This window comes from Balaenoptera borealis (genome assembly GCF_965194805.1).
Source record: "Balaenoptera borealis genome assembly, chromosome: 1".
NCBI lineage: Eukaryota > Metazoa > Chordata > Mammalia > Artiodactyla > Balaenopteridae > Balaenoptera > Balaenoptera borealis.
Genome location: NC_138860.1, coordinates 27,857,271 through 27,870,835, shown reverse-complemented (window position 1 = coordinate 27,870,835; position 13,565 = coordinate 27,857,271). Strand labels below are relative to the sequence as shown.

General features: G+C 34.5%; 1 protein-coding gene across 1 annotated transcript in view; it reads left to right on the top strand.

Moving 5' to 3' along the window:
- CATSPERE (catsper channel auxiliary subunit epsilon) overlaps positions 1 to 13,565 on the top strand; it is a 422,009-nt gene that overhangs the window by 63,531 nt on the left and 344,913 nt on the right. Inside the window, exon 7 of the mRNA XM_082341607.1 lies at positions 9,536 to 9,613. Coding sequence (XP_082197733.1) covers positions 9,536 to 9,613 — 78 coding nt within the window. The remainder of the gene's footprint in view (positions 1 to 9,535; positions 9,614 to 13,565) is intronic.

Below are 13,565 nucleotides of genomic sequence, written 5' to 3'. Positions count from 1 at the left end.
CATGCAGAATGTAGAACATAAAAATGAAAAGATGGAAAAGCATCTATGAACTATGGACCTGCAGCCTGCGAAAAGGAGACCCCAAACACAGTAAGTTAAACAAAATGAGAAGACAGAGAAATATGCAGCAGATGAAAGAGCAAGGTAAAAACCCAACAGACCAAAAGAATGAAGAGGAAATAGGCAGTCTACCTGAAAAAGAATTCAGAGTAATGATAGTAAAGATGATCCCAAAAAAGAATTCAGAGTAATGATAGTAAAGATGATCCTAAATCTCAGAAATAGAATGGAGAAAACACAAGAAACATTTAACAAGGACCTAGAAGAACTACAGAGCAAACAATGATGAACAACACAATAATGAAATTAAAAATACTATTCAAGGAATCAATACCAGAATAACTGAGGGAGAAGAATGGATAAGTGAGCTGGAAGACAAAATGGTGGAAATGAATACTAAGAAGCAGAATAAAGAAAAAACAATGAAAAGAATTGAAGAGAATCTCAGAGAGCTCTGGGATAACACTAAACGCACCAACATTCAAATTATAGGGGTCCCAGAAGAAGAAGAGAAAAAGAAAGGGACTGAGAAAATATTTGACGAGATTATAGTTGAAAACTTCCCTAACATGGGAAAGGAAATAGTCAAGTCCTGGAAGCGCAGAGATCCCATACAGGATAAATCCAAGGAGAAACAAACCAAGACACATATTAACAAACAATCAAAAATTCAATACAAAGAAAAATATTAAAAAGCAGCAATGGAAAAGCAACAAATAACATAAAAGGGAAACCCCATAAGGTTAACAGCTGATCTTTCAGCAGAAACTCTGCAAGCCAGAAGGGAGTGTCAGGACATATTTAAAGTGATGAAAGGGAAAAACCTGAAACCAAGATTACTCTAGCCAGCAAGGATCTCATTCAGATTCAATGGAGAAATCAAACGCTTTACAGACAATCATAAGTTAAGACAATTCACCACCAAACCAGCTTTACAACAAATGCTAAAGAAACTTCTCTAGGCAGGAAACACAAGAAGAAAAAGACCTACAAAACCAAACCCAAAACAATTAAAAAAATAGTAATAGGAACATACATATCGATAACTACCTTAAATGTAAATGGATTAAATGCTCCCACCAAAAGAAATAGACTGGCTGAATGGATACAAAAACAAGACCCATATATATGCTGTCTACAAGAGACCCACTTCAGACCTAGGGACACATACAGACTGAAAGTGAGGGAATGGAAAAAGATATTGCATGCAAATGGAAATCAAAATAAAGCTGGAGTAGCAAAACTCATATCAGACAAAATACACTTTAAAATAAAGACTATTACAAGAGACAATGAAGGAAACTACATAATGATCAAAGGATCAATCCAAGAGGAAGATATAACAATTGTAAATATTTATGCACCCAACATAGGAGCACCTCAATACATAAGGCAAGTGCTAACAGCCATAAAAGTGGAAATTGACAGTAACACAATAATAGTAGGGGACTTTAACATGCCACTTACACCAATGGACAGATCATCCAAACAGAAAATAAATAAGGAAACACAAGCTTTAAATGACACATTAGACCAGATGAGCTTAATTGATATTTATAGGACATTCCATCCAAAAACAACAGAATACAGTTCTCAAGTGCACATGGAACATTCTCCAGGATCATATCTTGAGTCACAAATCAAGCCTTGGTAAATTAAAGAAAATTGAAATCGTATCAAGTATCTTTTCTGACCACAGTGCTATGAGACTAGATATCAATTACAGAAAAAATAAAACTGTAAAAAATACAAACACACAGAGGCTAAACAATATGCTACTAAATAGCCAAAAGATCACTGAGGAAATCAAAAAATACCTAGAAACAAATGACACTGAAAACACGTTGACCCACAATCTATGGGATGCAGCAAAAGCAGTTCTAAGAGGGAAGTTTATAGCAATGCAATCCTATCTCAAGAAACAAGAGAAATCTCAAACAACCTAATCTTACACATAAAGCAATTAGAGAAAGAAGAAGAAGAACAACAACAACAACAAAAATGTTAGCAGAAGGAAAGAAATCATAAAGATCAGATCAGAAATAAATGAAAAAGAGATGAAGGAAACAATAGCAAAGATCAATAAAACTAAAAGTTGGTTCTTTGAGAAGATAACCAAGATTGATAAGCCATTAGCCAGACTAATCAAGAAAAATAGGGAGATGACTCAAATCAACAGAATTAAAAATGAAAAAGAACTAACAAGTGACACTGCAGAAATACAAAGGATCATGAGAGACTACTACAAGCAACTCTATGCTAATAAAATGGACAACCTGGAAGAAATGGGCAAATTCTTAGAAAACTACAACTTTCCAAGACTGAACCAGGAAGAAATAGAAAATACGAACAGACCAATCACTAGCACTGAAATTGAAACTGTGATTAAAAATCTTCCAACAAAGAAAAGCCCAGGACCAGATGGCTTCAGAGGTGAATTCTAGCAAACATTTAGAGAAGAGCTAACACCTATCCTTCTCAAACTCTTCCAAAATATAGTGGAGGGAGGAATACTCCCAAACTTGTTCTATGAGGCCACCATCACCCTGATACCAACAATAGACAAAGATGTCACAAAGAAAGAAAACTACAGGCTAATATCACTGATGAACATAGATGAAAAAAATCCTCAACAAAATACCAGAAAACAGAATCCAGCAGCACATTAAAAGGATCATACACCATGATCAAGTGGGGTTTATCCCAGGAATGCAAGGATTCTTCAATATACGCAAATCAATCAATGTGATACACCATCTTAACAAATTGAAGGATAAAAACCAAATGATAATCTCAATAGATGCAGAAAAAGCTTTCAACAGAATTCAACACCGATTTATGATAAAAACTCTCCAGAAAGTGGACATAGAGGGAACCTACCTCAACATAATAAAGGCCATATATGACAAACCCACAGCAAGCATCATACTCAATGGTGAAAAACTGAAATCATTTCCTCTAAGATCAGGAAAAAGACAAGGGTGCCCACTCTCACCACTATTATTCAACATCGTTTTGGAAATTCTAGCCACAGCAGTCAGAGAAGAAAAAGAAATGAAAGGAATCCAAATCATAAAAGAAGAAGTAAAACTGTCACTGTTTGCAGATGACATGATAGTATACATAGAATATCCTAAAAATGCTACCAGAAAACTACTAGAGCTAATCAATGAATCTGGTAAAGTAGTAAGATACAAAATTAATGTACAGAAATCTCTTGCATTCCTATACACTAACAACGAAAAATCTGAAAGAGAAATTAAGGAAACAATCCCAGTTAACATTGCAACAAAAAGAATAAAATACATAGGAATAAACCTACCTAAGGAGGCAAAAGACCTGTATGCAGAAAACTGTAAGACACTGATGAAAGAAATCAAAGATGATACAGACAGATCGAGAGATATTCCATGTTCTTGGATTGGAAGAATAAACATTGTGAAAATGACTGTACTACCCAAAGCAATCTACAGATTCAATGCAATCCCTATCAAACTACCAATGTCATTTTTCACAGAACTAGAACAAAAAATTTCACAATTTGTATGGAAACACAAAAGACCCCAAACAGCCAAAGCAATTCTGAGAAAGAAAATGGAGTGGGAAGAATCAGACTCCCTGACTTCAGACTATACTACAAAGCTACAGTAATCAAGAGAGTATGGTACTGGCACAAAAACAGAAATATAGATCAATGGAACAGGATAGAAACCCAGAGATAAACCTATGCACCTATGGTCACTTTATCTTTGTTGAAGGAGGCAAGAATATACAATGGAGAAAGCACAACCTCTTCAATAAGTGGAGCTGCGAAAACTGGTCAGCTACATGTAAAAGAATGAAATTAGAGCACTTCCTAACACGATACACAAAAATAAACTCAAAATGGATTAAAGACCTAATGGTAAGGCCAGACACTATAAAACTCGTAGAAGAAAACATAGGCAGAACACTATGATATAAATCACAGCAAGATCCTTTTGACCCACCTCCTTGAGTAATGGAAATAAAAGCAAAAATAAACAGATGGGACCTAATGAAACTTAAAAGCTTTTGCATCACAAAGGAAACCATAAACAAGACAAAAAGACAACCCTCAGAATGGGAGGAAATATTTGCAAACAAAGCAAGTGACAAAAAGATTAATCTCCAAATATATAAGCAGCTCATGCAGCTCAATATCAAAAAAACAAACAACCCAATCCAAAAATGGGCAGAAGACCTAAATAGACATTTCTCCAAAGAAGATATACATATTGCCAACAAACACATGAAAGGATGCTCAACATCACTAATCATTAGAGAAATGCAAATCAAAACCACAATGAGGTATCATGTCACACGGGTCAGAACAGCCATCATCAAAAAATCTACAAACAATGCTGGAGAGGGTGTGGAGAAAAGGGAACCCTCTTGCACTGTTGGTGGGAATGTAAATTGATACAGCCACCATGGAGAGCTGTATGAAGTTTCCTTAAAGTAAAAATAGAACTACCATATTACCCAGCAAACCCACTACTGGGCATATACCCTGAGAAAACCATAATTCAAAAAGAGACTTGTACCATAATGTTCACTGCTGCACTATTTACAATAGCCAGGACATGGAAGCAACCTGAGTGTCCATCGACAGATGAATGGATAAAGATGTGGCACATATATACAATGGAATGTTACTCAGCCATAAAAAGAAATGAAATTGAGTTATTTGTAGTGAGGTGGATGGACCTAGAGCCTGTCATCCAGAGTGAAGTAAGTCAGAAAGAGAAAAACAAATACCATATGCTAACACATATATATGGAATCTAAGGGAAAAAAAAAACGGTTCTGATGACCCTAGGGGCAGGACAGGAATAAAGATGCAGACGTAGAAAATGGACTTGAGGACAAGGGGAGGTAGGGTTGGGGAAGCTGGGATGAAGTGAGTAGCATTGACATATATACACTACCCAATGTAAAATAGATAGCTAATGGGAAGCAGCTGCATAGCACAGGGAAATCAGCTCCATGCTTTGTGACCACCTAGAGGGGTGGGATAGGGAGGGTGGGAGGGAGGCTCAAGAGGGAGGGGAGGGCTTCCCTGGTGGCGCAGTGGCTGAGAATCTGCCAATGCAGGGGACACGGGTTCGAGCCCTGGTCTGGGAAGATCCCACATGCCGTGGAGCAACTGGGCCCGTGAGCCACAATTACTGAGCCTGCGTGTCTGGAGCCTGTGCTCCGCAACAAGAGAGACCACGATAGAGGCCCGCGCACCACGATGAAGAGTGGCCCCCGCTTGCCGCAACTAGAGAAAGCCCTCGCACAGAAACGAAGTCTCAACACAGCCATAAATAAATAAATAAATAAGTAAATAAATAAATAAATAAATAAATAAAATTTAAAAAAAAAAGAGGAAGGGGATATGGGGATATATGTATACATATAGCTGTTGCACTTTGTTATACAGCACAAACTAACACAACATTGTAAAGCAATTATAGTCCAATAAAGATGTTAAAAAAAATTAAATATTCAACAACCATTTCTAATAAAAGCACTAAGCAAAACAAGTTTAGAAGGAAGCTACTTAATTTGAATAAAATAATTTACTTCCCAAATAACTAACAATAATTGTTATAAATTATGAGATATTTATAATTCAATTAAAATCAGGAACTGGACAGATATGCTCATAATCACCATTATTATTTAATATTGTCTTGAACATAATAGTGTAAGTAATAAAATGAGAAAAAGAAGTGTACAATATTATAAATTCATAATAGCAGTACAGACTATAAAATACTTAAGAATAAATATAAGAAGACACAGAACCCGTATCAAGAACCACACTCAAATTTTGTTGAATGGCTTAAAAAAGATCTGTTTTTTAAAGTTTCTAACTGGACACCAGAGTCCAATTTTTGATTGAAAAAATATGTTAAAATTTATATGGAATGATATAGTAAAATAAGCTGTCTTCTTGGAAGAAAACAAAGGTAGAATCCTTGCTTACACCACATACAAAAGAGAAAAATTCCCTTGGCATATAAGACAAATGTAAAGCAGAAAACCCTGGATGGATTGCAGGAGAATCTTGAAGCTGTACTATATGGAATCAAGGGAAATCTTATTCAAGATTGGAAACCAGAATCTATGAATAAAAGGTAGTCATAATTGAAAATGTGAAAATTAAAAACTTTATCACAGTAGTGCCATAAACAAAGTCAACTTAGACAAGAAGTAGTTATGAAAAAATTTTACAACATAGATGACACTACACAGCTAATATCCCTAGTGTTGAAAAGAGATGGAGGGATGTAAATTTTGAGAAATGATTCTACGTTATCTTACACATACTCGACAACTTATACTCAAGAGTATAAGTATATACTCTAAGTATATACTTAGCAATTCTACTCCAGTAGAATAAGTATAAGTGTATACTGAAGAGAAACTCTTGCACTCATGCCTCAAGAGACATTTTCAAAAATGCTGGGGGGTGGGATGAATTGGGAGTTTGGGATTGACATATATACACTACTATGTATAAAATAGATAACTAATGAGAACCCACTGTATAGCACAGGGAACTCTACTTGGTGCTCTGTGGTGACCTAAATGGGAAGGAAGTCCAAAAAAGAGGGGCAATATATATATATATATGGCTGATTCACTTTGCTGTACAGCAGAAACTGACACAGCAGTGTAAAGCAACTATACTCCAATAAAACAAAAACAAAAACAGAAACAAAAATGCTCATAGTAGAATTGCTCATAAAATTCATCCATCCCAAACAGAAAGAATCCAAATGCCCATTAACAGAAAAACGGAAAAATTGTGGTATTTTCACATAATGGAATTTTAAATAGTAATGAAAACGAATGAGCTCAGTTATGAGCAATAATATGAATAAATCCTAGTTACATAATCTTGAAAGAAAAAAAAAGCAGGCCCTAGAGGGTTATGTGTGGGCTGATCAAGTTCAAAAAACTATCATTATGTTAATGAGAAATAAACACAGAATTCAGGAAAGTGAGTACCTCTGGGCAGAAACAGGGAACCCAAAAAGGGAGGAATATATAAGTAAATGAAAGATTTGTAAGGTTCTAGGTCTCGAGTTGGATGGTGGGTTCCTGGTTTTCATTTTACTAATTTAAAATTTAAATAGTTGCATAAAAGAGGGTCATGCCAATAACGATAGTGTGTCATGGACTGAGGATTGTGATTATTCTAATTCTGTGTCTGTATACCTAAAGTCCAAACAAAACAAAGAGCTCTTACAAATGATAAGAATATGGTAAGTGCCAATAGAAGAATGTAAAGAAGCTATGTACACAAAAGCAAATCTAAGAAACATGAAAAGATGCTGAGCTTCACTTCATCTCAAGAAAATTCAAATTAAATTAACAATGAAATGTCACACTCATCACACTAGTAAAACTTGAACAAGGGAAAATAGCTATTGCTAGAGGGGATCTGGGCAAAAGGGTACACTCAAACTTTGCTGGTGGAAAGTGTGAGGAGTTAGAGCCTTATTCACATTTTTGGAGAGCAATATGGAAACATCTATTAAAATTAAAAATATATATACCATTTGGATCAATAATCACACTCCTGGGAATCTACTCCACAGAATTAAAACCTCTAGTATATACGGCTCTATGGAAAAGGATCTATATTTTGCAGCATTATAATAGTGGTAAAGCAAAACAAAACAAAACAAAACTGGAGCCACAGTAAATCTCCATTATTAGAGACATTGATCTGTAAATTACAGTATAAGCACATCATAGAATATTGTTCAGGCATTATGAGTTGACACTGGGGAATTTCAATGATGTATACTTGTGTGAAAAAAAGGGAGAATGTGGAAAGTGTGTATAATGTGATCCAATTTTCTTTTTTAAAAAAGAACGTCTTAAGATGCCTCTTTTAAAAAATACATGTACGCATGTATTTGTGTATGTCTCTGCAAATGCATAGCATGGAGAAAAATAGCAAAAAGTAAATACTAGCTGTTAACTCAAACTACATAGGTTAAGAGAAGATTACTATAGGTAAAGGGAATATAAAAGGGAGGAAGGGAGGGAGGGAGGGAGGAAAGAAGGAAGGGAGGGAGGGAGGGAGGGAGGGAGGGAAGAAGGGCAGCCATATATAGGGACAATATACAATCTAAGGCAAACAGATTTAATAGGATAAAGAGGGATGCCACATAATTATAAAAGTAATAAAGTTTTCGTATGTACATATATATGTCTATGTAACCACCACACAGATCAAGATATAGAACATATAGAACATTCTTTATGTTAAAAACTTCTACAAATTAATAAATAAAAGACTAACAGCCCAATAGAAAATGAGCGAAGGAAATGAACAAATAGTTCACCAGATGGGAAATAGAAATAGGACTTGAATATATGGAAAGATGCTCAAACTTTCTCATGATAAAAGAAATGCAGATTAAAAACTGCATCAACATACCATTTTTCATCCATCGACTGACAATATCCAAATGTATGACAACACATCATGTTGGGAAGGCTGTGAAGAAAGAAGAGATCTCACATTGCTGGTGAGAAGGTATATTGTTGCAACTGCTATGGAGAACAATTCAGCAGTATCTACAAAAATTACAAATGCGTATACTCTATGACTCAACAATTCCACTTTTAGGAATACTCAAAAGTACAAAATAATATATGTTCAGAGTTGCTCATTATAACTTTGTAATGACAAAGGATATAAACAAGTATTTATTAGTAGGTTACTTGTTAAATTATGGTTCCTCCATAATTTGTAATAATATGTAAAATAATATGAAAGATTAATGAGAATATTTAAAGATCTCTAAGATATAACTTTAAGTGAAGAATATAATGTTCAAAAATGCATTTAGCACACTAGCATTTATATAAAAAGAAAAATAACACTGGTTATGCACAAAAATTATATAGAAATACAAAAAAACTTACCAATAGTAGTTACTTGCAGGGTATAGTAGACTTGTGGGAACTGAGTGATGAAGTACAGGGTGGGAGAGACAATTTTCACTGTATTTTAAATATAATTTATTTTTATAATAGAATAAATTGTCTATTCAAGAAGAAAACAATAAAAAGATCTACATCTATTGAAATGGCTATGGTGTATTAAGTGACAAAAGCACGTTATAAATAACATGAATAGTGTAATCTCATTTTTGTAAAAAGTGTATGAGTGTGTGGGGAGGCTGCTGTGTCTGTGGATGTAGAAAAAGACATATAAGCATTCATACAAAGTTTTAACATTAGTTACCTCAGGAGTGTACAGGATGTTATTAATTCTTTGGACTGTTTCTCTTGTTAAAAACAACACATATTACTTTTGATATTTTTAACTGAGATATTCAAAATTTTAAAAACAAAAACATTTGTATGGTTATGTTTTGCCACAACTAAAAATAAAATTTGTCCAAAGTGTCAAGAAATGCAACCACATTTTATTTCGTAGGTTATCGTTATATGGATATACGATCCAGAAAATGCAGACCCTAGTGAATTGCTATGGAATGCAAATGAACCTTCCCTAGTAAGTGGAAACATTATTATTATCATAGATAAAATAATATGCTACATTTCTTTTTTAAGGGCTGTGAATAATTTATATTAAGCAGCCTAGAACTAGATACATTTTAATTATCCATTAAATTTAGTTTAGTCATTATAGTGATTTTGAACTTGTGCTCGATTTCTACAATTATAAATCTTTCTTTAGAATTCTTACTGAGCATTCTCCGTATTTTCTATGACTTCGTTATTCATAAAGAGGCTGACTGTTAAAATGCTTTAAAAGTGTTTCTTGAACATCTATGTTAAAGTCATCCTTCAAAAATCTGTCTAGTCCTTTATTGAATCCTTTACCACTTGAGACTAATGATTTTCCTAATAGTGCAGCCCAGTGAATAAATAAGTCCTTTCTTTTATCTGTTACAAATTTATCTCTTTCAAGATTCAAGTTCTGTCTTCTGTTACAATCAAAATGTATAGAAGAGAAACGTAAAATGAGAAGTTTTAGTTTCTTATGGGATTCTTTATGTCTTAATGAGTCAAGATATGATTTTTTAATAGCATGCTGTCATGCCTCATGGTAATCAAATTCACAAGAGATGGACTGATAAATTAAAATGACAACCAGTCGATTAATTGTTTTATTTGGCAATCAACTTTAGAGGGAATAAAATAAATTAATGGTAATTAAATACTTTAAGTATTACTGTTACTTAATTTCTAATCTTTTAAGTGAAAATATGCACAATTTAACATTATTTAGTTCATGCATACCTAATACTTTGCTTTTTTTCTTTTAAATTTCCATGTTTATTCATGATCATGTCATTTCCTTAAAACATTTCTCCATTACAAACAACATAGACTCTTTTTTTCCCCTCAATTCATGCATTTATTCATCCTTTTAATCTATACATTTTTATTGTGGGAAAATATACATAATATAAAATCTACCATTTTAAACATTCTTACGAGTACAATTCAGAGACATTAAGTACATTTCCTTTTTTAAAATTTTTATTGAAATATAGTTGATTTACAATGTTACATTAGTTTCAGGTGTAAAGTGATTAAAAATATATATATATATTTACTTTTTTCTCCATTTGTTAACCATAAGTTTGTTTTATATATCTGTGAGTCTATTTCTGTTTTGTGTATAAGTTCAGTGTATCACTTTTTTAATATTTCCCATATAAGCAATAGCATATTATATTTCTCTTTCTCTGACTTACTTCACTTAGTATGATAACTTCTAGGTCCATCCATGTTGCTGCACATGGCATTATTTCATTCTTTTTTATGGCTGACTAATATTCCATTGTGTATAAATACCACATCTTCTTATCCATTCATCTGTCAATGGACACATGTTGTTTCCATGTCATGGCTATTGTAAATAGTGCTGCTATGAATATTTGAGTGTGTATATATATATATATATTTTTTTTTTTTATGGTGAGGTAGGTTCCCTCTATGCCCACTTTCTGGAGCGTTTTTGTCATAAATGGGTGTTGAATTTTGTCAAAAGCTTTTTCTGCATCTATTAAGATGATCATATGGTTTTTCTTCTTTAATTTGTTAATGTGGTGTATCACATTGATTGATTTGTGTATATTGAAGAATCCTTGCATCACTGGGATAAATCCCACTTGATCATGGTGTATGATCCTTTTAATGTGTTGTTGGATTCTGTTTGCTAGTCTTTTGTTGAGGATTTTTACATCTATATTCATCAGTGATATTGGTCTGTAATTTTCTTTTTTTTGTAGTGTCTTTGTCTGGTTTTAGTATCAGGGTGATGGTGGCCTCATAGAATGAGTTTGGGAGTTTTCCGTCCTCTGCAATTTTTTGGAAGAGTTTGAGAAGGATGGGTGTTAGCTCTTCTCTAAACGTTTGATGGAATTCACCTGTGAAGCCATCTGGTCCTGGACTTTTGTTTGTTGGAAGATTTTTTTTTTTAATTTTTATTTATTTATTTATTTATTTTTGGCTATGTTGGGTCTTCGTTTCTGTGCGAGGGCTTTCTCCAGTTGCGGCGAGCGGGGGCCACTCCTCATCGCGGTGCGCGGGCCTCTCACTGTCACGGCCTCTCTTGTTGTGGAGCACAGGCTCCAGACGCTCAGGCTCAGTAATTGTGGCTCACGGGCCCAGTTGCTCCGCTGCATGTGGGATCTTCCCAGACCAGGGCTCGAACCCGTGTCCCCTGTATTGGCAGGCAGACTCTCAACCACTGCGCCACCAGGGAAGCCCATGTTGGAAGATTTTTAATCACAGTTTCAATTTCATTGCTTGTGATCGGTCTGTTCATATTTTCTATTTCTTCCTGGTTCAGTCTTGGAAGGTTATCCCTTTCTAAGAATTTGTCCATTTCTTCCAGGTTGTCCATTTTATTGGCATAGAGTTGCTTGTAGTAGTCTCTTAGGATGCTTTGTATTTCTGCGGTGTCTGTTGTAACTTCTTTTTCATGTCTAATTTTATTGATTTGAGTCCTCTCCCTCTTTTTCTTGATGAGTCTGGCTAATGGTTTATCAATTTTGTTTATCTTCTCAAAGAACCAGCTTTTAGTTTTATTGATCTTTGCTATTGTTTTCTTTGTTTCTATTTCATTTATTTCTGCTCTGATCTTTATGATTTCTCTCCTTCTGCTAACTTTGGGTTTTGTTTGTTCTTCTTTGTCTACTTCCTTTAGGTGTAAGGTTAGATTGTTTATTTGAGATTTTTCTTGTTTCTTCAGGTAGGCTTGTATAGCTATAAACTTCCCTCTTAAAACTGCTTTTGCTGCATCCCTTAGGTTTTGGATCATCGTGTTTTCATTTTTATTTGTCTCTAGGTATTTTTTGTTTTCCTCTTCGATTTCTTCAGTGATCTCTTGGTTATTTAGTAACGTATTGTGTAGCCTCCATGTCTTTGTGGTTTTTATGGTTTTTTTCCCTGTAATTGATTTCTAATCTCATAGCGTGTGGTCAGAAAAAATGCTTGATATGATTTCACTTTTCTTAAATTTAGTGAGGCTTGATTTGTGACCCAAGATGTGATCTATCCTGGAGAATGTTCCGTGTGCACTTGAGAAGAAAGTGTAATCTGCTGTTTTTGGATGGAATGTCCTATAAATATCAATTAAATCTATCTGGTCTGTTGTGTCCCTTAAAGCTTGTGTTTCCTTATTAATTTTCTCTTTGGATGATCTGTCCATTGGTGTAAGTGAGGTGTTAAAGTCCCCCACTATTATTGTGTTACTGTCGATTTCCTCTTTTATAGCTGTTAGCAGTTGCCTTATGTATTGAAGTGCTCCTATTTTTGGTGCATATATATTTATAATTGTTATATATTCTTGGATTGATCCCTTGATCATTATGTAGTGTCCTTCCTTGTCTCTTGTAATGTTCTTTATTTTAAAGTCTATTGTATCTGATATGAGTATTGCTACTCCAGCTTCATTTTGATTTCCATTTCCATGGAATATCTTTTTCCATCCCCTCACTTTCAGTATGTATGTGTCCCTAGGTCTGAAGTGGGTCTCTTGTAGACAGCATATATATGGGTCTTGTTTTTGTATCCATTCAGTGAGCCTGTGTCTTTTGGTTGGAGCATTTAATCCATTCACGTTTAAGGTAGTTATTGATATGTGTGTTCCTATTACCATTTTCTTAATTGTTTTGGGTTTGTTTTTGTAGGTCCTTTTCTCCTCTTGTGTTTCCCACTTAGAGAAGTTCCTTTAGCATTTCTTGTAGAGCTGGTTTTGTGGTGCTGAAATCTCTTAGCTTTTGCTTGTCTGTAAAGCTTTTGATTTCTCTGTCGAATCTGAATGAGATCCTTGCCAGGTAGAGTAATCTTGGTTGTAGGTTCTTCCCTTTCATCACTCTAAATATGTCATGCCACTCCCTTCTGGCTTGTAGAGTTTCTGCTGAGAAATCAGCTGTTAACCTTATGGGAGTTCCCTTATATGTTATTTGCCGTTTTTCCCTTGCTGC